This window comes from Daucus carota, chromosome 5 (genome assembly GCF_001625215.2).
Source record: "Daucus carota subsp. sativus chromosome 5, DH1 v3.0, whole genome shotgun sequence".
NCBI lineage: Eukaryota > Viridiplantae > Streptophyta > Magnoliopsida > Apiales > Apiaceae > Daucus > Daucus carota.
In genome coordinates, this window is record NC_030385.2 from 42483384 (window position 1) to 42507076 (window position 23693).

The 23693-nt window shown below is 34.9% G+C and overlaps 4 protein-coding genes across 7 annotated transcripts; 1 reads left to right on the forward strand and 3 right to left on the reverse strand.

Moving 5' to 3' along the window:
• Positions 1-1206: 1206 nt before the first annotated feature.
• Positions 1207-3305, reverse strand: LOC108224096 (vesicle-associated protein 4-1-like). 2 transcript variants are annotated; one of them, XM_017398650.2, is made up of 7 exons: positions 2819-3305; positions 2594-2664; positions 2358-2439; positions 2108-2226; positions 1923-2000; positions 1707-1826; positions 1207-1600 (listed from the first exon to the last, which is right to left on the reverse strand). In XM_017398650.2, the coding sequence occupies exons 1-7, from the start codon at positions 3081-3083 to the stop codon at positions 1541-1543; spliced, it is 795 nt and encodes a 264-aa protein (XP_017254139.1). In that variant the 5' UTR covers positions 3084-3305; the 3' UTR covers positions 1207-1540. The 2 variants fall into 2 exon arrangements, with proteins under 2 accessions (XP_017254139.1, XP_017254140.1); XM_017398651.2 differs by having other exon boundaries at positions 1390-1600; positions 2358-2433; positions 2819-3224.
• A 586-nt stretch (positions 3306-3891) lies between these two features.
• LOC108220771 (probable small nuclear ribonucleoprotein F) lies at positions 3892-6252 on the reverse strand. Its single transcript, XM_017394628.2, has 5 exons — positions 6112-6252; positions 4732-4819; positions 4544-4581; positions 4345-4409; positions 3892-4150 (listed from the first exon to the last, which is right to left on the reverse strand). The coding sequence occupies exons 1-5, from the start codon at positions 6115-6117 to the stop codon at positions 4081-4083; spliced, it is 267 nt and encodes an 88-aa protein (XP_017250117.1). The 5' UTR covers positions 6118-6252; the 3' UTR covers positions 3892-4080.
• Positions 6253-7633: 1381 nt separating this feature from the next.
• On the forward strand, positions 7634-13490 carry LOC108224079 (protein THYLAKOID FORMATION 1, chloroplastic). 2 transcript variants are annotated; one of them, XM_017398630.2, is made up of 5 exons: positions 7634-7979; positions 10834-11101; positions 11772-11988; positions 12573-12688; positions 13139-13490. In XM_017398630.2, exons 1-5 carry the CDS (start codon positions 7778-7780, stop codon positions 13230-13232), a joined length of 897 nt encoding a protein of 298 aa, XP_017254119.1. In that variant the 5' UTR covers positions 7634-7777; the 3' UTR covers positions 13233-13490. The 2 variants fall into 2 exon arrangements, with proteins under 2 accessions (XP_017254119.1, XP_017254120.1); XM_017398631.2 differs by having other exon boundaries at positions 7648-7979; positions 10875-11101.
• Positions 13491-13904: 414 nt separating this feature from the next.
• LOC108220840 (G-type lectin S-receptor-like serine/threonine-protein kinase At2g19130) lies at positions 13905-22142 on the reverse strand. 2 transcript variants are annotated; one of them, XM_017394709.2, is made up of 4 exons: positions 21882-22142; positions 21013-21151; positions 16421-16567; positions 13905-16251 (listed from the first exon to the last, which is right to left on the reverse strand). In XM_017394709.2, the coding sequence occupies exons 2-4, from the start codon at positions 21042-21044 to the stop codon at positions 13992-13994; spliced, it is 2439 nt and encodes an 812-aa protein (XP_017250198.1). In that variant the 5' UTR covers positions 21045-21151; positions 21882-22142; the 3' UTR covers positions 13905-13991. The 2 variants fall into 2 exon arrangements, with proteins under 2 accessions (XP_017250198.1, XP_017250199.1); XM_017394710.2 differs by lacking the exon at positions 16421-16567 and having other exon boundaries at positions 13908-16251; positions 21882-22141.
• Between the last annotated feature and the right edge of the window lie 1551 nt (positions 22143-23693).

Here is a 23693-nt window from a genome sequence, read left to right on the forward strand (position 1 = left end):
AACATGTAGTTCTGATTTCACTAACTTATAGTCCCATTAATGCAAAGCCACTCACTCACGAAGATGTTGCTGCAATTAAGATTAGGATTGATTGTACTGAAGAATTCCGGTGTTATGTTGAGTGCAGTAGTTATGCTGAAGCATGTGTCGCCACTCTCTGCGCCATGCACCCTAGTGCACACCAAGCTCTTAGGGAACCCAACTGCAAAATATTCACCGAGAACATCAGAAACTATATGTATTACTAGTGTTTGTAGGAATTCTGAAAAGTTACTTACTGCCGAGAGCAATGCTGCCACCTTCAGCCATCGAGACGACTAAGAGAAGAACTGGTAATATTCGAACCAAGTCCAAGAGTGTCATTGTTGTTTTTGACATTTCTAGCTGTCTGTTATAGTGTGAAAATGCTTGTATTTATAAGTATATATACGAGACGATATAAGAAGAATATGTCAAGCAACGATGAGTTTAAGGGAATCATTCTAGATGTAATCTGGGAAACTCCTTTAAAGTATAATCAAAGGCAACAGGATGGGAGAAAACTAAGAGTATGCATGGTGGTTGTATTTGTTTGCACTTGTTTGTTCTGTAAGCACCAATGGTTATAAACAAATGACAGTGGATTAAGAGAATAAATGATAGTGACTAGCTGGAAAGCTGAGTTTCATCAGCGTAATAAACGTGTGAGCTTTGTCTGGGCTTATTAACCACAGATTCGGTACGGCCCAATTTAGTAATTTGTTCAAGAAATCTCAAGCCTAAGAATTTATACTCTGTTTTCCTGGTTCTATTCTGGATCGTCGGTGGGCAAAAATATCATCGTTCGAAATTAATTCTGAACAATTTTAAGTTTCATTAAATCAAGAAAATGACTTGAATATCACAATTTGGAGTTGAAATGTCTCAAGTATCATATCCTGAAAATATAGTCTCAAATATCACATCAAAACACTACATCGTGTAACATTAAAGTTTGTAGGTATAAAGTATAAACTGCTTCATTATATAGTGTTTAAGGTGAAGGTGAATTTTAGATGGGTTTTGGTATTTTTGGGTTGGAAGGTGAATTTTAGATCGGCTTTAATTTGTTTGACTTCCGACACTCAACGGGTTACTTCATAATATTAAGTTATGTAGTATAAATTATAAACGTTAAACTATATAATGTTATAAAATGATATTTGAGATCATATGTTCCAGTCTTCCTGACATAATATTTGTGATTATTAATTGAAATTGTGATAAAGGGTCAACAACCACTTGGATTAAACAAAAGAGTACGGTCTCATAGAAAGCATAACACTTCTCAGTTCTCACATGAAGCAAATTATGTTTACAGCTAGATGAGGAGGCCTTTGTGCTCGCATTAGAAATGGAAGCGTAGAGAAGGTTAGAATTTAAATGTAGACTTGTATCCCGCCAAGTCAGAATGAGCAACTGGCTTCTTATGATGGAGGCTTTGGAGGCTGCACATTCTTTTCCAAAGAACACTGATTTCTGCTCAAGTCTTTGAAAGATAGAAAAGATGAACACCAGGCTCTTACACTAATTCGAGCCCTTCAACTTGCTGACGAGCAAGATAGCGTTCCCTCCTCTCTTTCTGCAATTGCAGATGCAAAGAAATGCATTAGTATGTAACAGAAAATGCTAGTTAGTAGTATCCACAAGTGATGTGGAATTGTTTATCATGTTTCAGAACACCTCACCCATTCATCTATAATGAGTCCTTCTCCCACAATCCGCGGCCCTGAGTCCTCTTGACGATTTTTATGCGTCTCCAGCTCAGCCTCAGCTTCAACTAGTTGACTGTTTAGTTTCTCCAGCTCCTTCACAAGATCAGAACAAAATGTAGTCACCCAAAAGTGCAAGACATAAAGAAGAATTCAAGAGCAGCCCTTATGGCGCTTCTTCATGCTACTTACTCGAGAAGGTCCTTCTTTGTCGAGGAAAACAACCTGCAAAATTTGCTCAACTAACACTTGGTCCTTTTGTTCATCAAACTGCGAATATTAAACAACATTTAGTAATCCCCAAATTAAATGTACAAACTGTTTTCAAGTAAATGGTAAATATGGCGTTTCATGACAATGCGTTGAATGCAATTTACCAACTCTGGTATGTAATCCGTTCCTGGTTCCACTTTCAAGCTCATGATCTTGAACTTAACCCTGCTTTTCTGACCCAAGAATTTCTCACCTTTCACTGGAGGCTCCACAAATTTGAAAACTACAGTGAGAATGAACACAACAAACAATGATACAAAACCCCGTAAGCAAAACAATATTAAGTCATCTGTAAAAAAAATGATGCAAATATATTGGAAATAAGTGTTAATAAACTAAACAAACAAGAATTACCTGTTGCAAGACTACTTTCTCCAGGAGTGAGTATTCCTCCGGGAGGGCGCATGTAGCAACTTTTTGGTGCAGTTGTCTGGAACTAAATAAAGCACCATATGAAAACTTAGATAATATTGCATCAACCAGATTCAGCAGAAAAGGTCAATATAAACATAATTCTGGATTCGACCGAAAATACAGTTGAAGCAGAAAATGTATTAGCATGTTAAGAAATATTTGGATCAGACCCTTACCTTAAAAGCTACATGAGTCTTGCTAATGTTTTTAATCCTTACAGCACTCCTGGCTTGTTTACCAGGCTCATCTAGAGACAATCAAAGCCCATATGTGAAGTCAGCATAAACAGAAATCCATATAAATTAAAGATATTCATTAATAATCAGAATATAAGGTCACAAAAACAACCACCACAAACTGAGATTATAACAGAAACCAAATTAAAGAGAAAACAGACATACAGGGGAAAAAGAGCTTGTTCGTAGGATCCAGAGAGAGTCTGCGCCTGGTGGGGAGAAGAGACATCGCCAGAGACGAAAGCGAAGTGGATGAATGATGATGATGAGTGGAAGCTGTATCGAAACCCAACTGAGTTTGGTGATGCATGTTACTATTATTATCAACATCAGAGGAAATGGTGGTAGAATTCCAGAAGGGCATTCTGCAAATGCTCCACACCTTTTCATCTTCGGTCTCCAGCTTGACATTGCCGAAACCACCTGCCATTGTTTTCTGAATGCTTCAATATTCCGGCAAGCTGTCACAACTCAGGGGCTAGCATGAACAGCCAATGTACATATCTTCATAATGCTGCCCACAATGTTTAACTGGTGTGAATTTGATTCAGAGAAAAGTGGCGTGATTCCTGTGAATCTGTAACTGAGCAATAGAAACTGACAGACAGCTCACATTTTACTATAGTGCAGCAATTTTAATTTATAAAACAGTGAGGAAATAAAATGATTGTCTGCCTGAGTGAGAATATCAAGACTGGGGAGCCTGTAGGTCAAAACTTACCAGAAGAAATTGGTAGGGTATAAACTGACATCCGACATTTAATTGTGTGGAGTCACTTTCCTTTTATTTTTTCAAGATATGACACCTTTTGTTTAGCACAGAGTTGAATCCATAAGTGATGTCCATTTTCAAAACAACAAACAAATAGAGATAAAGGCCAATTGAAGCCCACACAATGGACAGAATTCAATTTGGATTCTTACTGATGTGCCCTAGACTTTAGGTCAAGCCTTTAGGAATCAGCTTTTTACTTTACCCTTTAAGTAGTGGTAATGTGGTATGTCATATGTGTACTTCACTAGGAAGAGCTAGCAGGCCATTAAAAGCTCTGTGCTTCATATTATCTTTCTATATTTTGGGAGTTCCCTCAAAACAAATACAAGCAGACACCAAAAATGGAGATTACTGGGGCACTTAAAAACGATTTCAGGCAACATAACATTACGATGGATAGGTAGTAGTCTGTAGTCCTTATGAAGATCGCCAGCTATTTGGCTAACAGCCATCAGATAAATACTAGAAAAATACAACCCAGTATCTAGAATTATAATATAAGAAATAAGATATTACACGACACAATAAACATCAGATGTTGGCTAACAATAGTAAGTACAAAATTTAAGTGTATCAGTCTTGTTAACAACATTTAGGCCCTAGCAACTCAAGTACAGGTTGATTTGTCGCAGAAATACATGAAAGTTGACTTTTAGTCGCGGTCTGCATCCTCTAGGTCCTCATCCTCTGGCACCCCTCGCATATATAGAACATTATTGCACCTACAAAATGAACATGACCCCTCCAATCGTAAATAAGATTACACTGAAAAATGGGAAGTTCACCTTGACATATTCATCAATTAGGTTCTTAACTTGATAAAACTTTCTTTTTTAAATGCTTATACGAGCTCCTATGTTATCAAGTAACATAAAAATAAAATAATAAACTATATAGTAAATCCATAATCCAGTACCTGATCAGTATCTCTCCGAGGTTTCCTGTGAACTGCCCATCAATGTACTCTTCAGAGTTTGCAAGCTGCAATATTAAAGTAGCATCAGTAGCGTCAAACCAAATCTCATGACCAGAGTTCTAAAAGCAGCCTTAGTGGGAGGAAAACAAGTCCAGGAATAATTGTGGTGTAAACTTCATTGGGTAAAGCATAAATTTACCTGCAAGTTCATGTATGAATCCACAGAGACGAGAAACCCTGCAAAGAAAATTTATAAATATTAAATTCCAACAAAAGGAAATTTTTGGTTGTTTTTTTTTTTTTTTTTTGGGGGGGGGGGGGGGGGGAGGCAGTCGTGTGTAAAAATATCTGTATTGGGCTTAAAATAACCCAATGTTAAGCCAGTACCTTTGTATTCCATTCCCCACTTCAGTTTGACAATGACATGCTTTCCAGTTAAATTGTTCAAGAATGGTTTGGGATTAACCGGTACAGTCTGCAAAAATATTTCTATCAAAAACCACTGTTTGTGAAATATAACTACTATATATACATACTCAGGCACACATAACTGACTTAATTCAATTATGCTCTCAAGCATGAATAACTATCAGATGTGGCTCTGGCTCCGGATGATAAATAACACAACGATGACTACATGTAATGATCTGTTCAGACCATAAAAATCAGAAGTAACAACGCATAGGAAAGCATAAAAACTATTTCCGTCTATGTGCTTAGAGTTAGCACACAGCTGTATCCAGATGCAGAGCAATGTTATTCATTTCATGAAAGTTATTATCATGTCCATGTACTTCAGTACTAAAATAATGCTCTGCGTATATTCGTTAAGAGTAAATCTATTCCACCAGTCAAAAGCTATTTCGAAGTGTTCATCAGTTTCAGTGGATAAACTAAACACTAATTCCAGCAGAACACAGCCAGTATATGTCGTCCCCAGAAAAATATCACAATCACTACAGTGTTTTGGTCCCGGAAGTCAAGTAGATCAGTCTACAACTCCGGATAATGCTTACTTGACAATTGACATTACGGACATCCAACTCAACACCCCATACTGATTGAGCTAACATAAAATGAATGTGCAATCAAGCAAAAGGCACATTTGTAAAAGCTAAATACAGAACAGGATAAATATAAAAGTCATCGCATTTAATTCAAATATATCAAATAATTCACTCATTTCAAAATTGACTCAATTCAATGACCAACTCAAAATTCTGTATCAAGTAAATCATTTGCAAATGACTAAAATTGATTCAGTATTTTAACTTTTTAATGACTAAATTGATTCAAAGTTTCAAATTGAGTTGACTTTGAAACGAATGACTAGTTTGATATATTTGAACCAAGTGACTGATGACTTTAATATGTATCCCAATACAGCATAACACAAAATACCTATATCGAAAACTTTACAAGGCAAGGGGCTAAAGTCAGGCGACGCGAGTCGTAAAACAACACCAACAAGCAGATACTCTACATCATAGTCAACATATCACATTGCAACATATCCAATCCGAGACTGCTAAATCGAAACAATTAACATCGCCTGCCATCAAGTCTTACAATTCTCTAGTTACTGCTGGCTACTTCGTTCGTAATCGCAAGACAACTAAAGGGACAAGCATTGTTGCATTCAGTAACAACACAGTTTAAACCATAGACCTAATTTATATAATTAACTCATTAAGCAAAATTAAAGGTAAACACAATAAACAAATAGGCAAGAAAAATTGAATTACACCAATAAATATATATACTTACGGCCATCGGAGACGTTCAGATGTCGTCGGCTTTTGGGGTTTAGGGTTTTGCAACTCAAGCCTGATTCACTTTTTATCCTGGGCAAAGAAGAAAAGGGGCGCACGCGTTTATTCTATACCGGTTTATAAACAGACGTGTAATACTGTAATTTTTGTTTTTTCTTTAATATATATATATATATCTTAATATTTAATTTTATTTTGACAGGTTCAACTATTCAAGTTTGTATGAAATACAAGATATATTAGAATATTGAAATTCAAAAATTGATAAAATATAATCAAGTCTATTTAAAAATAATTTTTCTAATTTATAATACTTGTGAAGATTTGACAGCCTACGAATCATATTCTACAACATAATCGTTATAATTACTTTTATACATCACATAATATTATGATCTGTAATATAACACCTAAACAAAATAATGCTTTTAATAATTATTAAAGTCGAAACAAGCTAATGATTAACTAGTGATTATGTTTAAAACTAACTAAAAATGATAAATTATACATAATTTTAAATGATCAAAACATTATTTATGATTAAACTAAAAATGACGCCTGATACTGCAACACTCTGTATTGATACGAAATTCATTAGGCTTATCTAATTTGATAATATAATTACATATACGCATTTATTTCCAAGATATCTTAAATTTCACAAGCATCTCGTACATATAACAAAATGTGTTAAGAATCTTTCGATTCACAAACACTATAGTGGGAATTAAGTTACGATGATGTGAGGTTAAGATATTATGTATTATATCATAATTGAGTCCTTAAACGAGTTTGTATAGTTTTAATTATTATTATAGTATTAATTATTTTATATTATATTATATTATTAAAAAAAAAATATATATGTTTTGTATTATAACATTTACTTGTAAATAAAATAATAATTATTATTATTATTAATGTTTCCGAAAGGATTAAAACACAACACCCAAATAATACTAATAACTTCATTTTCTAGTCACATTTAACTCATAACTTGAACTTTGTAAAAAAAAAAAAACTCATAACTTGGAGGTTTGAGATGAGGTGAGTTGTATATATTTTAGAGTTGGGACGTCGGCACTTGGCATAAATTATCTTATATTTTCCTAAATAAAATAAAATATTTAAATATTTATTCAATTTTCTTACAAAAATAAATAGACAACTTATTTAGACTAAAAATATTATTAATATCCATAAATCAAATTAAAAATTACTTGTCACTTATAATTCATTTAATCAATTTAGCAATCCAATAAAACTCTTTCCTTCTAAATCTTCGAAATTGAAATTTAGCTTGTTTTTTGTTGTTTAATCAGGTTGTGATTGACCGTCCAAGAGTTTGTATAGACTGAGTTTCAATTATTTATTAAATTCTTTTTTTTTTCGAAAAAATAATAATATCATCCATTATAAGATTTAGATACGTGTATGATTATTAGTGGTCAAAAACATAAACCAAACATCAATTCCACCCGGATAAGGCCCGAGCCCACCACATTTGTTTCCACCTCTCAAACCCCTTTGTTTTATCATTTTCTTCTCTCCCATTATTCCACCATCTCTCTTCACCATGACAACGCTCCCCCCTCTCTAAACACCACCAATCTCCCCCAAATTCATCACACTTATTCAAATCTCCACTTAACAGCCCACTCATGGCAGCAGCCATCGCTTCACTATGCTTCTCCGCATTGACCAGTCAATCTGCTTCCGAGAGAAAGCTCTCTGCTCCGTCTCTGATCTCTAATTTCGATGCGTCTCGTCTCCGGTCAAGTCACGATTCTGTCGCGGTTCGTGTTTCGCAGAGTTCTAGTTCGGCGCGATTCGTTGTTCGTTGCATGGCTTCGGCTTCTACAGGTAGTTGATTAATGATGTGAAGTTAGGTTTGTTCGTATTGCGTGATCTAGTTGATTGATATATGTAATGTATGTTTAGTTTAGCGGATTTTAGATTTTTAAGTTATCGGTTGCGTTTCTGTTATGATAGTGATATTAAAATGTATTATGTGTTCTAGGTAGTTGATTAATGATGTGAAGTTAGTTTTTACATATTGCGTGATCTAGTTGATTGATATATATGTATGTATGTTTAGTTTAGTGGATTTTAGATTTTTATGTCACCGGTCGCATCTATATTATGATAGTGAAATTAGAATGTATTATGTATTCTAGGTTTAGTTTCGGTACTATAGGTTTACTCAGCGTTTAGAGCAATATTGCTATTATGGTGTGCTTGTTTGTTTTTGAAGTGAATCTTTGTGTTGCTTTTACAATGTAGATTTAGTTTGGAATCTCGTATAGCATTTATGTTTTGATTGCAAACCTGAAATGAATTTTAGGTTTAATTGTAGCTTAATTTTAATACTATGGATCACAAAAATACCCTATGCGTGATAACTTGTAGAAAGAATGATAATGATATAAAAACGATAATAACTGAAGTAAGGTGGATGAACCGCCAACACTCACTAAGCCAAGGATTTCCCGATTGTAGAAGGGACAAAAGTCACATATCACAAATTCATAATACAAAGAAGAGACCCAATTAAATAAGTTCCATAATCAAGTCTAAGATAATTCGTTGAGTTACAATACTCTCGACAAAACATATATAAGACGTATAAACCCTAATTAGATAAAGTAATGGATCATGGTCAGGCTTATCATAAATAACATAGCATTTATAAACTACTACCCTACATATATAACATAATAATATAAAACATATAGGTAGATATGTTTTTTATCTTTAAATGGAACAGATTACAACATAACTAATAACACATACATTAATTCTTTATTTTTGATATGAGTTCTGTAAAAGAGAAGAACAATGCAAGACTGAAGTGGAAAGAATAAAGAATATCTGCTCTCCTTAAAGAACGGTTGAGGTGCAAAATCTTCGAAAACTCACTAGCAAGCAAAAGAGATGGAACTGAGTATTTTGGAATGATAAACTGAATACGATCAACCTCAGCAAAATCACCAATTATTCTATACTCCTTAGCAATTTGGGCGGTTGTGGTTTGGTTTTCTGCTTGATCCTCACAACCAACTTGGATTTCCCTTTGCAACTCTAGATGGGGGTACTAGTCTTCCAACAACTAACTTGGATTTTCTTTTGAAATTTTAGATGGGTTATTTTTGCAATTCCAGATGGGGTACTAGTGAAGATGACATACTAATTGTTGCTTGTTTAATGTCTAGAAGCTGACGTACTAACTACTGCTCCTTAATGTCAAAACTAAACGTGTTGTTAACTTCACAGTGTTGCATCTTCAAATTATGCATTCAACACTTACCAAGTAAGAAATAAGCAACATCCATAGGCGAAATAAAACTGTAGATACGCGTCCAGAAGTAATCGGCACTAAACAAGCATGTGTTATTGTGATTGACTTGTAAATAGAAAGATAATGATATTAAAAAGGTAATAAAGAAAGAACTTGGGTGGATGAACCGCAAAACATCCACAATCTTGAGGTTTCGGGTCACATAAGATAGAAAATTAACAGATCAGAATCCTAAAAGACCCCATTCAATTTTTCAAAATATTTGATTGTGGGGATTACAATACTTATATTGGGTATACAAATCCTCATCAAAATTGGGAATACCAACCCTAATCTAATAGCCTAATGGATTATGACCTATCGACATTTGGGCTTATTATAAATAACCTCTATTTTATGAACTATGAGCCCCACATTTAAAACCATATATCATATTTTTCTAATTAGTTACATAGTGGGACCCATCTAATTAGCGGGATTGGGATCATAATTGAAATGAAGGGGTGGATTAGAAATTATCTTAAATAACCTTAAAAGTAAGAACAAGGTATGTTTAATTGTGGACATGATTGGAAAGTGAAAAATTGAGATTAGTGGAAAATTATAATATATGTGTTAATTATAACATGTATTATTGTATTAAATATGATTATCAAAGCGGGGTTGAGCATGTAGTACAATTGGTTGGTGGTCTGTGTCACAACATCGGCAACCAGCGTTCGATTCCCAGTTTGGACATAATATTGGTATACTTGTTGTGGCACATGGATCCCAATCAATTAAATTACAAGCTCAACGCCACCCCCCCCCCCCCCCCCCCCCCTCTTTTTTTTTTCTTTTGCATACTACCAATTCCTCATTAAGAAGCTGATGCAAACTATGTAATAAAAGAAACAGAATCATTATAACTAATAATCTTGGATGACTGTGCTCATAAATTGACCATGTCAACTTTCAAGCCTTGAAGATTATATTGAGTAGCTAATGAGTATATGCAAAATAAACCCCCAATATTCACAGAAAGATATGATAAATATAAGTTAAATTGTTTTTTGTGCACCTTACTGAGCTTAGTAAGGAAATGATTTTACAGTGTAAAACAATTGTTTATATATTTTCTTACTGTTCTTAGTAGGTTCATAATAGCATATTACAACTTACTAAGGTCCCAACATATGAGTTGTTTCCCATTAATGTTGGACAAGTTATGTGAGAAGAACAATGGACTAATAAAATTTCTATGTAATGATCTATATTTTTGACCAGTTGTAACTTTAATATTAGCTGATAGCATAAGTTTAAACAATAAAACTAGTTATGATTACACCATTTTCTGCATGGTCTGCCCTTTTTGTAGTGCTAAGTTTAAATTGTATATTGTCTGGTTGGGTTACATCTGAATTTATGTAATGTCTTCAGATGTACCCACTGTGTCTGAAACAAAAGCCAATTTCCTCCAGGCCTATAAGCGACCAATTCCAAGTATTTATAATACTGTGCTGCAAGAGCTGATAGTGCAACAACATCTGACGAGGTATAAGAGGACGCACCGGTATGATGCAGTATTTGCTCTCGGTTTCGTGACTGTGTATGATAGACTCATGGAAGGATATCCAAGTGACGAGGATAAGGAGGCTATCTTCAGGGCATATATTAAGGCATTAAAAGAAGACCCGGAACAGTACAGGTCTGTCTACGATTTCTTGATCATTTCTGTTATTCCCTTCTTTTCGCTCTTCCCCAAATTGTTGATATTCTTTTAAGCATGAGGCTAAGTGCTTATAATGTGGTTTGGTGGGTAATCAGAAGTAGCACTTGACTTTTTCCCCCTGTTTCCTAGAAAATTAAATTTAATACTAACTACGAGAATTCTTTGGGTTCTCATTTTCAAAGAAAATGTGAATGGAGGTTTACGCTCCAAGTATCTTACAAAAATTTTCTTAACTTTTTGTTGTTGATAGTGTCAACTCATGTTTAAAGTTATTATTAAGTCTATTCTAATTCGCAACAGAGAATTGGATTCATAAAACTTCTTGTCTTGAACTTGTGATTGTTTTACATTTTTCTTCATAATTAAGGAGTCATCTGGTTCTCAACTTTGCGCTGTTAATATGTGTCACTCAGTTAGAATTCCAGTCTATTCTTATTGCTGACCTAGAAGTGGAATTTGTAAAGCTTCTTGACTTGAATTTGTGTACATTTTTCGGCATAAATAGGGATTAGTCCAGGTAGCCGTATTTAAGCTGACAGTTAATTGTGAAGTTTGAACATGCTGTCTTCAATTAAAAGTTTCAGTATGCAAAATTTTTAAATGACATTTGTCTACAATATAATGAAGCCCAAATTAAATATCGCAGGAGCGATGCACAAAAACTTGAAGAATGGGCTCGTTCTCAGACCGCCAATACCCTGGTTGATTTTTCTACAAAAGAGGGGGATGTTGAAAGTATTTTGAAGGACATTTCTGAAAGAGCTAGGAGTAAAGAAAGTTTTAGCTACAGTCGTTTCTTTGCAATTGGCCTGTTCCGTCTTCTTGAGTTGGCAGATGCGACAGAACCTACCACTCTAGAAAAGGTATATATTTATTTGCTCTAAACTATATTGGGCGTCCAAGCTCTTATGGTTTTTATTGGATAACTGCTGATTAGGGATGACAATCTTATCCGACCCAATGGATACCTGATCCGTTTGGATTATGCGAACCCGGTATTTTTGGATTTGGATCTTTTTTTTCAGACCTGAAAGAGTTTGCATCGCCAGATCGGGTAGCTTGATGAGATATATTAATGAGATATTATAAATATATAATATAATTTTATGAAAAGTAGTATATAAATTATATTATATTCTGATTTTTCACTATTCATTATCAAAATGGCATTAAGTTATTATTGTTATTTTTTTTCCCCGTATTAAACTCTTCTTTTTGTTTGAGTTGATATTTACTGGGTGCACTCATGTTTTGGTTACTCGAGGCACAAGATATATCACTTGTATAATAACAACATGAATAAAAATTTGATTGGGGCATATCCCTAATCCCTCTACTAGTAAGACTATGGATCCACCCTCGGGGACATGATCTGCAATTTAACACCTATGTTGAAATATCTCCATGTATGTTTATCTGGATATTTGACTTTTAATCGTTGTTGCAGCTATGTGCCGCTCTGAATATAGATAAAAGAAGTGTGGATCGTGACCTTGCTGTTTATCGTAACCTGCTTACAAAGTTAGTTCAAGCAAAAGAGCTCTTAAAGGAATACGTGGAGAGGTAACTTTCATATCCTTCCAAGTTTGTTTTAGTTACTTTACCTCATGTTACTATTTAACTTGCAATAATTTTCCAAGATTAAGATGTTAAACGCAAGAGCCTAATTTTTGGTCTTCACTTCTAATATTCTATATAAAATAAGGAGTCGAGATGGCCTTATTGCTCAGAATACATCCTTTAATATTTCTTTAATTTTATCATATTCTTCTTTATAATGACCACCATGGTTTCCTATTCCTGCTTCGTTAGAAACAGGTGCCTTCATCTACCTGGTTTCGAAATGTTTGAATTGTTTATGTTTTGTGTTATTAGAATACTATTGCTTCAGCCAACTTTGATGCAGGCCTGTAGAGTGTATTCTACAGTTGTCACCAAGACACTTGACAACTTATATACAGCATATCTGTTTATTGAGAATTTCGCCTTATTTACATGTTACTTGTCTTGCAGAGAGAAGAAAAAGGCGGAAGAAAGAACAGGACCGCAAACGGCCAATGAGGCTGTTGCAAATTGTTTGGGGGAGTACCTGTACCTTGGATTATAGTTCCAGTTTTTACGTCCAGCTTGGTATTAGATATGTAAAGTGTAAGACCCTGCATACCTATCTTACAGTGATGGCGTTGGGGCCTCAAGGTTCAGTCAGCTTACATAACAGAGTTAAATTTTTGTTGTATAATTGCGATTATTTTATTCCAAAATGGTAATTTGTTTACAATCATTGTTGACCACTGCCTGTTGTATCATGCTGTATCTATAAGTACGTCTATCAAAATTCTCATTTGCCTTTGGTATTTTTTCTTTACCAAGTGTCACAAATTTTTTCGTGTTTTTATTGTATAGTCCCTCACTCTTTCATGTTTAATTGTTGATCACTGGAAGACCATATGAACTTGAGAATAATTTCTTCCTTCCCATTTCAACTGCATACTCATTTTACTTGATTTTATTTACTGATTAAAACTACGACCTGAAAATTTACGATACTCCGGTCATGGATCGTAGGCCCAGCATCATCATCTCATCTCTAAATTGACATAATTCATATCTTATCATGAATTTTTAGTTATTTTCGATTTTAACCTAAAAAATACCTATTTTTTATGTAATAATTCATGAATTGACTTAAAATTCAAAATAAGTCGGAAGCTGATTTAAAATGAGGAGTTTGTAGAATATATTTTTTAGAACAACTTATCTCTTTTTACTAATTTTTTTAAATAAAAATTAATTTCATCACTCAAATAACTAATCTATCAATTTTTTTTATTATTATATTTTTATTAAGTCATAAATAAACTATAATTCATCTATCAAATTTAAGCTGATTTTTCGGGTTCGGTGGCAAGTTCACCTCCGACATGCCTTCAAGGATTTGAACTACCTGACTCATTGTTGGTCTTGCTCTCTCATCATCCTGAATACACCAACAAGCAACTCTACATAAATTTGTTACTTCTTCTATATCAGCATTCCTGTCTAACTTGGGGTCCAATAGACCAAGAACGTCGCCTCCATCGATCGTAACACTTGCAGCCCAAGAAGGGAAGAATGTGATACTTCCGTCTGCATTTTGCTTCGTGTTTCGCCTTCCTGAAATAAATTCGAATGCCATCATTCCATAGCTGAAGACATCGGCCTTTGCTGTCACAGCTACTCCTGATATCCATTCTGGTGCGAGGTATCCTCTTGTTCCTCTCATGGTTGTCAAGACTCTGCTGAAATCGCGCCCAACGAGCTTTGCTAGGCCAAAATCCGCCACTTTTGGGCAGAATTCTGCATCAAGAAGGATGTTTTCCGGTTTTATGTCACAATGTATGATGCAATCCCTGCATTCCTCATGGAGGTAAACCAGCCCTCTGGCTGTCCCCAACGCGATTTGGTACCTCGTTTTCCAGTCCAGGACACCGTCTCTCTTGTCTTTAAAGAGATGAGAATCCAAAGAACCATTTGGCATGTAATCATAGACTAACAGCTTCTTAATCCCTTCAGAGCAAAACCCACGAAGACGAACAAGATTCACATGCTGAATGGTCCCAATTGTGCTCACCTCTGTCCGGAATTGCTTCTCTCCTTGGCTAAGGCCTTCCAGTTTCTTCACCGCTATGGCAGTTGAATCGGGCAGAGTACCCTTGAATACAGAACCAAACCCTCCACCTCCCAACTTCTCCGAGAAATTCTTTGTTGCATTCTGCAAATCTCTATACACAAATGCTATAAGTGAGCCCTCAGGTTTTGTAGTCTTCACCAATCTCCGTCTTTTAACCACGAACAAAACAAGACCTGCAAGGATTACTACTGCAACCACTCCAACAACAGCACCAATAACGATTCTTTTACTATTTTTACCATCGGAGAACTCCGACGAAGCAAGCCTTATGTAAATGTCCCCACTACCATCACTTCCAGAATGCTGTTTCAAGTCCACGAGCTCCCCGGTCCAAATCAAACACTTATTGTCATAGGCATAAGCCGTGCAAGAACAGTTGCTCAGACAGGCAGATTCACATTCCCCAGCACTTTTAACAGGCACCGACCGAGAGTTAGCAGGCAAAACCATATCAGAACTCATCCAAAACTTATCCTTTTTCCCATTAACTGTGCTAGTATTGCCACAATTCAGGTTCGTCCGTCTCTTGCATCCGCTCGAATAATCATTCAAACTCCAATCATCTTCAGAGCTTTCTTTAAAACCATACAAACAATTACAGAATGGCAGTGAATTCTGACAGACGCCATAAGCCCCGCAAAAGGCATTAACTTCACACTGTTGTCTTGGCTGAGCCCAAAACAAGTTCCACTGTCTAGTACTCTCCAACCAAGTGAGTTGCTTCACTTGGCCGGAGTAATCCATAATAAATCGCGATATAATTGAATTATTGTAGAGAGTATAAGTGAAGTAACTCTCATTCTCATTAGAAACATAGCTAAAATTGTAGATATAATTTGTCCTCATTTCAGGTACTAAGCTGAATCTCTGTCCGTCCCAAGGTCCGCTAGTCCAATACCATATAGACCTGTTCCACTTAATAAGATACCGACTGTCTTCAGGATCATGCTCTAATGAAAACAACCCTGGTGATGGATCTTCCATGTTCTTCCAAGAAGTTAACCGTTGTGTTCTCTTTGTACGTTTATCCGTCCCAATTTTACCACCAGGCAACCATGTATGTGATGGATAGTCCAAACTATCCCATAATTTTAAATTTTCACCATCTCTCAGTATCAAATTTCCATTATCAAGAAGCACTGCTTGTACATTTGAACTAGTAGACTTTACGTTTGTGGACCAAACGACGGTTTTAGACTCATCAAGAAGTACCAAGTTACCATTCAGAATCTTTAGTTGTGAAGAATACTTATCATTAACATAATGTTCTCTGTTTGCTACCCAAGCCAGTGTTTGAGTAGAAACCTTATTGTAAGAAATGCCTATATAATACTTGGAAGCCTTACCTGTTTTGAAGAAACCGAGTCTGAAGTTTTCACCAGACGACACAATGGTTTGGTCCCCTGAGATTGATTCATTTGCATATATGGTGTCACCTCCAAAGCAGATAGAATTGCTGATGGAAAAACACAAGAAGAACACGTAAAATATAAAAGATGGCTTGTTCTCCATATGCATAGCTTTCAAGATATTGAGAGAGACATGAAGTTGCTTGTGTTTATTGAGAAGTCTCATAGTATTTGTAGTGTAACAAAACAAATAAAGTCATAATCAAAGAAATTTACTTTTTTGCATATATCTCAGAGTAACTGGTCTTTCTTGAACTCGGATTTGTAATGAAAAAGGCCAAAGAGTCGAAGAAGTTTGTAAAGTGTAACAGCCAATGGAAGACCTTGTCCACTTGATCGTCAACGATTATGGTGGACGTGGACCTGACAATCAAAAATGGAAAATGCAACTATACTTTGAATTACAGTTTGATAAGGTCTGGTAAATTTCCTGGAGTATGTTCTCTGCAGACAGACTTGAAGCACAAACAAAATGCAGGATATTTATGAGAGTCAAATAATTAAATGCTCCACTAAGTAGAAATGATCCACTTAGTTATCTAAAGAAAGGTCAAGATAGAGCATGATCCAAGTTGCATCTTTTGACAGTAGAATTATCAGTCAGAATAGACAATAGAAATAGTGGCTATGGAAAAACTTGATAGCTAAGTATGAATAAATGAGTTGTTGATGAATGAAAGGTCATTGGGCCTGCTTGTGGAAACTAACACATTACACATTATAACTTGAAAGTCCAAACTCAATCATGTCCAGTACTCTGCTGCTAAATGACTTTCATGCCACAACCATAACAAGAAATTTTCCAAGAGTTACCGAATACACTAATAAATTAAATTACGAAATATTTCGTAGCAGTGGCGGATGCAGAAAGGGTTGGCAAAATTTTATAGCATGATGTGTGTTGTTAATTTCTTTGTATACAGTGACTGAAGCAACAATCCTCTGAACAGGGCAGGGTGAACTTATTATCCCACAGCATTAGTGTTCTGATTCAGACAGTCAGACCTGTATTTTACATATCCATGCGATTAGTTTGGGTTTCCGAAATAGTGTAAAAAGAAGTGCTTCGAATCACTACTACTTGACTCGGACCTGTTCTAAAAAACTCGAGGTATTTTGAATTGTGTGTTGACACGAACAAAGTCAGGGAAAACCACACGTACATTTATTATCTACCAGTAATTCACTTCAACTTGAATTAATCCTGTTCTGATGTTTTAACTTTAACTTGAATGAATCCTGATTACAAGTGTTCTCACTTTTGTCTGATCAAACATAAAACAGACGAGTGCAGTGTACAATTTCTCTGATATATGGGAAGAGAGAGGCCCAGGCTTAAGTAGGCCAAAGTTCATTGGATTTATTTTTGGGGACCAGGTTTTTCTCTATTTTGGGCCTAGGGCTGGATAGGGATTGTGGAGAAAGTTGTGTTGATGGAATGAGAGGGATTAAGTCGATGAGCTTTACTTGTTTATTGACCGCACAGGAATTTTATTCTACAGTCTCAGCAAAGGTTAGATAGGAGCGAAGGAGATACCATCTGATTAAGAGATCATTGACAACCTCGTAGTTCTGGTTATTACATGAATGACACTACGCCATAAACGGCCTAAAGTAACCCTTAAGATATATTATATTCCTGTTGATAGATGCCTTGGATTATGCAGGCCTCTGTAGTGAACTTTTAAACACTGCAGATATGCACAATATGTCTAAAGAAAGATCTTTTATGTTATTGCACAAAGTCTTGGATGCACTGTAACCATTAACTGGAAAGCAACATCTAACCCAAAACTTCCAAGGATATTGCTAATCTCAGATCCTTGGAATACAATCATACGATTCCTTCCCATTTCCTAATTCTCCCAGTGCTGAAAGAAACCATTCCTTGATATGATGCTCTCAGAAATTATTTATTTACGACAAGATTATGTCAAGGCAGCGACGAGACATCAAACAAGAAGGCTAATCTAAGGCACTTAGTCTTGTTGCATGGAGTCAAGACATGCATGGTTGGGTAAGAGGAATTTCAGAACCAATATTTCTTTCTGCCAAACAATTGCAATCAACATCCTCCACCACTTCAGGTAGTGTCTGTTCAACGTGGATACATAAGGGACATAAACATATATATGAACCAAAAAACATGACAAATATTCCTCTAAATTTTTCCACAGGGGGTTCAGTACTAAGTATATAGACAAGAATTTTTCGCTCCTTTTTTTCGGTAGTCAATTCAGAGATATGAAAAGGCACACATTCATGCATTCAATAATTGTCGAATTCACTAAGAGAAGACAAGAATTATTTGATTTATCACTGTTCTGGACTTTGGTTCTAAAAATCTTGTAAGAGTATCTTCGATGAGTATAGCTAAAATGGTTGGTTAAAATAATATAAAATGATAATAAGGTAAATTACATCTAAGGTGAATATTGATTAAATAGATAGAGCCAATCAAATGTAGGTGGCTAAATGTTTGGCTAAGTGCTGAGAAATTGTACACCAATTTGTACTTGAATTTTCCCAGACTAAACCAGCTGTTGATCCAGGAGCACCTTGGTCCACAGGCACTGTCATCTACTTTTAGTGGTATTGGATGGTTATTTCTATCCACGCTTGATATACGTTAAACCTGTAATGGATTCTAGTTCTTGTCTCTGCCAACTTTACTCCTAGACAAAGAAAAAAAGCAAGAACGTTCCTTTTGCATTGGTAAGTTATCAAGAACACTGTCTGCTCCACAAGTAAGCAATCAAATCTCCTGACAAGCTGTGACACTTTGTGCGTATCTATTAGTCTACTTGCTGTCGGATACTTTGGTCCCCTATGTAACCTAAAGAGGCCGCACGAAGTGATAGCCAGAAAGGTGCCTCTCATACTACAGTCTACAGGGTCGTGATCCATACTGCAGGCAGCTCTCCAGGGTTTGGAATATTTAGATATTTCTTCATTAAAATATTTAGAGTTAGTTTTTGGAAGCCATCCAGGGTTTGAAGAATTTCTTTACTAATTTTTGACGTTGAGTCTAGACTAAGAAAAAATTTAAAATTCAGACGGGGCTACAACAGTGAGACTAGCCTTCTCTGTTCCGCAACTGCATACATCACTTAATCATAGCAAAATGCCAAATATATTACTATATGAAGAATGTTAGGCTAAGATATGCAAATTTATACAGTTGTTGCAGTGGAGGCACTAAGCTAGTCCACCTTCATCTTTTACCGATCCATCTTGTCATTGGTGTCATCTAATCAGTTTCGTGATGTGTTATGTATTCACTCAAACCCTACATTTCCCTACCATTTACCACCAGGATTCGGATTATGGATTAAGTGCATCTTATGTCCAGTAATTGTCAGTGCAGGTCGATCCTCTGAAATTAATATATAAGATTTTTAGGTGCTCCCTAAAGCTTTATTATTTTGTCTTACAATCAAACATTCTGACATGAGAGATCTGGATAAAAAATACAGATGGGCCTTTTGTACAATTCACATAATCCAGACAATATACTTTGTTCCTTATATCTGGCATTTTAGACGACAAACAGTGGAAAGAATACTGTAGCCACTTAAGAATGTAACCCATACAAAGTTAACTGGAATTCATACACAATACTGAAGCAATTACTAATTAAGGTGTTTAGGAATTTATTAATTATTATCTTTGGTTTGAAAACACTCTCCGGCCTCGATTAGCAGTACTAGCATTACAAGTATGATGATAGCAACTATTGCTGAGCTCTTTGTATCGGTTTTAAAACACTCTCCAGACAATATTTGTTCTGATATGTATTAATTGATTCTGGATTTCATTTACAACATAAACGGTTTTATGGTTCGGAAATTATTATAGTTAGTTTAGGGCTGTAGCAGTTGACTAATTAGGGTGTAGTAATAGTTAATGGATTTGGACAGATCAGGGCCTAATGTGTGAGGTGTACATTTATCGTGCTTAGAGCATGTTTTTCTAAGTTACAGTAGGACAACCTCTTGAGACCTTATTTTTAAGTCACCTCTTGTTGCATCTTATATGTTATAATAAATTATTTATACACAATCTCTTTCTCTCTCTACTTTATATTGTCCTTTAATGATAGAAAGAAAACCTTTAAAATAAAATATTAAATATATAGCGAGGATAATGTATATTGTTAGAGTTGAAGTTAGTTAAATATGTCCTAAATTACTAGAATATAATTTTTTATATTATATTTAAGACTTGAACTAGTCCATTGTTGGACTTGTTCTTAAAGCACTAGTGCGTATACCATGGAAGGGACTACTGGGGCAAGGTAGCAGAAGACTCACCTGACCTCGTAAACTAAAGCTAATACTCCCTCCGTCCCTTTTTATCTGTCCATTTTGGAAAAAAAAACACATACCAAGGAGTAATTGATTGTATGAACTTTTTCATTAAATACCTCTAATTAATATCTTGAAAATGGTGGAATACCCCTACTTTATGTCTTGAAAACATGAATTCAACCAAGTTTTAAATAAGTCAAGCCTTGAAAATTGAAATTATGGAGATATATTTGAAAAACTATCATTAAATTAGTTTTGAAAGTATAAATGGACAGATAAATAGGGACAAATTTTTACTTCCAAAATAGACAGATAAATAGGGACGGAGGGAGTAACTTTTTTCTAGCCTCACTATCCTGGAAAATTTAAGTGCATTTCAAGAGATGAATTCATTATTTCTACGAATGTGAAAGGGAGCTACTGAAGGACCACAACATATAGGTAGGAATAGGACACATATATAAGTTGTCTGAAGAAATTTAAAAGAGAGCTACTGACAAGTAGTTGCGTCCACAGTCGTTTTTGTGCATGGAGCATCTATGATCACTTCTTTAGCTAGGGAATTTAGTTGCAACATCTTGGATTATGGAACTTCTTTGTGCCTCCTTTTGGTAGGGGTGTCTGTTCGTCGATAATCCTGTAGCACAGTATGAAATTCTAGTGTCACTGATGATTAGATTTTGTTTAATTGGTTTTACAATTGTCACCGCATGCTGATCTATGTTTCATGTTCAATTCATAGGAAACACAAGCCATTTCAATATGTCTGCATTGCTGCATTGCGATTGCAGATATGCTTGTGCTCTGCAAATACCACATAACAAAAGCAAAAGCAAGTAATTATTATGCTTAATTATAATTGAGTCATCTCTGAGATCAAATCTTGTCATTTTACGAAACAGATTTAATTTTTCTGGGGAGCCCAAGTAATGCAACTACATGAACCACATTAATCATACTTTGATCTCGATGCTTATTACGATCTGGATATAGTTAATTCAGGTAATTAAGTGTTAGCGTAAGCTTAAAAATTCTTAATGCAAGTAAATTTGTTAATTAAGCTGCACATGATGGAAGCTACTCCCTATAGTTCACACTGTCTAGCTTTTATAAGTTGTAGTGAATTAAGGTAAAGCTGGAAAACGAAAAAGGTTAAAGATTGAGGTGTTTAGTTAAGTTGACTGCAATATCTCGAAACTAATCAAAATGATAGTACAATAATAAGCTTGCCACTAATGTGAATGATTATATGTTAATTAAGATGGTCTTTTCCTAATTCTTCGTTTGCGTATCGTGAATGCGAAGACTAATGGGGATGTTTAAGCAATAATTAATCAACAAGGGACAGAAGCAGAGAGACAGTTAACCTTAATGTAACATTCCCAACAAATGGAGATAGTAATTCCTATGATCCCATCTTCATCAAGCACAATGCGATGATATATTGTGTGCGACTCCCTTTATGCGGTAGTTGACCTTTTAGACAATATGGCAGGACCACCATATACTGGACCTTCCCCACAGGAGACATCTACCCAAGATACCGCGCCTTTGAATTACCTAATCCCTCAATTCGTGTATGGGAATTGAATTTTCCCTCGATTTTAGAACACACTCGCACCCTGTTATTTTGTTTTCGGTTTTTCTAGCATACTAATAACTAAAATTTATAAAATTAGAGAGATTGATTGGCTTATCCTCTTTAATACTCCCTCCGTCCCCGTTTATTTGTCCACTTTGGAAGTAAAAATTTGTCCCTATTTATCTGTCCATTTATACTTTCAAAACTAATTTAATGATAGTTATTCAAATATATCTCCATAATTTCAATTTTCAAGGCTTGACTTATTTAAAACTTAGTTGAATTCATGTTTTCAAGACATAAAGTAGGGGTATTCCACCATTTTCAAGATATTAATTAGAGGTATTTAATGAAAAAGTTCATACAATCAATTATTCCTTGGTATGTGTTTTTTTTTCCAAAATGGACAGATAAAAAGGGACGGAGGGAGTAATAATGATGGACCCCCTACATTTGTAACCACCACATCAATCAAAACTCTTCAAATTCATGAAATTTAGTGCTTGGCATGTTCCATGAACACACACTAGACAAACCCTTTTGTTTTTATCTTGGATTTTTCTAGTGTCTGCCCATGATCACAACCACTTTTTAGTTAGGCAGGATTCAACACCTACTAAAATGTTGTTGTTAGTGTGTGCCCATGGCACGAACTAGAAAATCCGTTTGATCCTTCTCCATCAACACATACTAACTATTTTTTCTTTGAAAAGAAAAATAGTTTGATAATAGAAATCATACAGTATCTACATACACTGCGCTGTTGAATCCTTCTTTCTTGAATGAACAACTAAATGACTTTTTAAAAGATATGAATATGTAATATTGTAATATTCTGACTGTTGCTTGAGCAATCGATTATAAATACATCACTATAAAAATCTTTATCATTAAATCATTTTACGAAAATCCCGCATATTTGTAATCCCGACCATCATGAACAACAAAGGAGCCTAAACAAAATTCAAATAAATTAAAAACTTACAGAAGAAAAATAAGGAATGAATTAAGAATAACAAAGAGAAGAAAAGATTGGGATTTTTCACCTGTCAAAACTGATGAAAACTGCTCACATAGCAGGAGCGGCTACTTAAAAGACATAGAGAATTTTTGAGTTACTTATTTTAAAAAAATTTGATTTAACTGGAAAATTTTGAAAGATGAAATTTGATTGATGGAGATTTTTATACATATAAGCAGATATTATTAGTGAGATTAGAGTCACTAATTTTCAACGTCCGATGATTTTTATTTTTTAGTATGTCATGGATTTATTTTTATTTTTTGATTTTTTGTCTTTAAGTTTCGTATGCTGTAGAGTGCAAGTATCATTTGACAGGAAATTAATGCACATTTTTATCTACAACGGTACTGAAGTAAATAGAAACGTACCGCATTTCGTGATGATATGCGGTAAAATTGGTTTTTGTTTCTAAGATTAGAGAGGCAGTTTAAGTGCGTTTAAAATAGATGTTTATTTATTAAAATAAAAAATGAATTATAAATTAAATAAGTGATTAAAATATTGGGGAAAGAAGTAAAACTTTTGAGAGAAAAACTAACATTTGTAACTTCTAAAAAATGCTTCACTACGGAT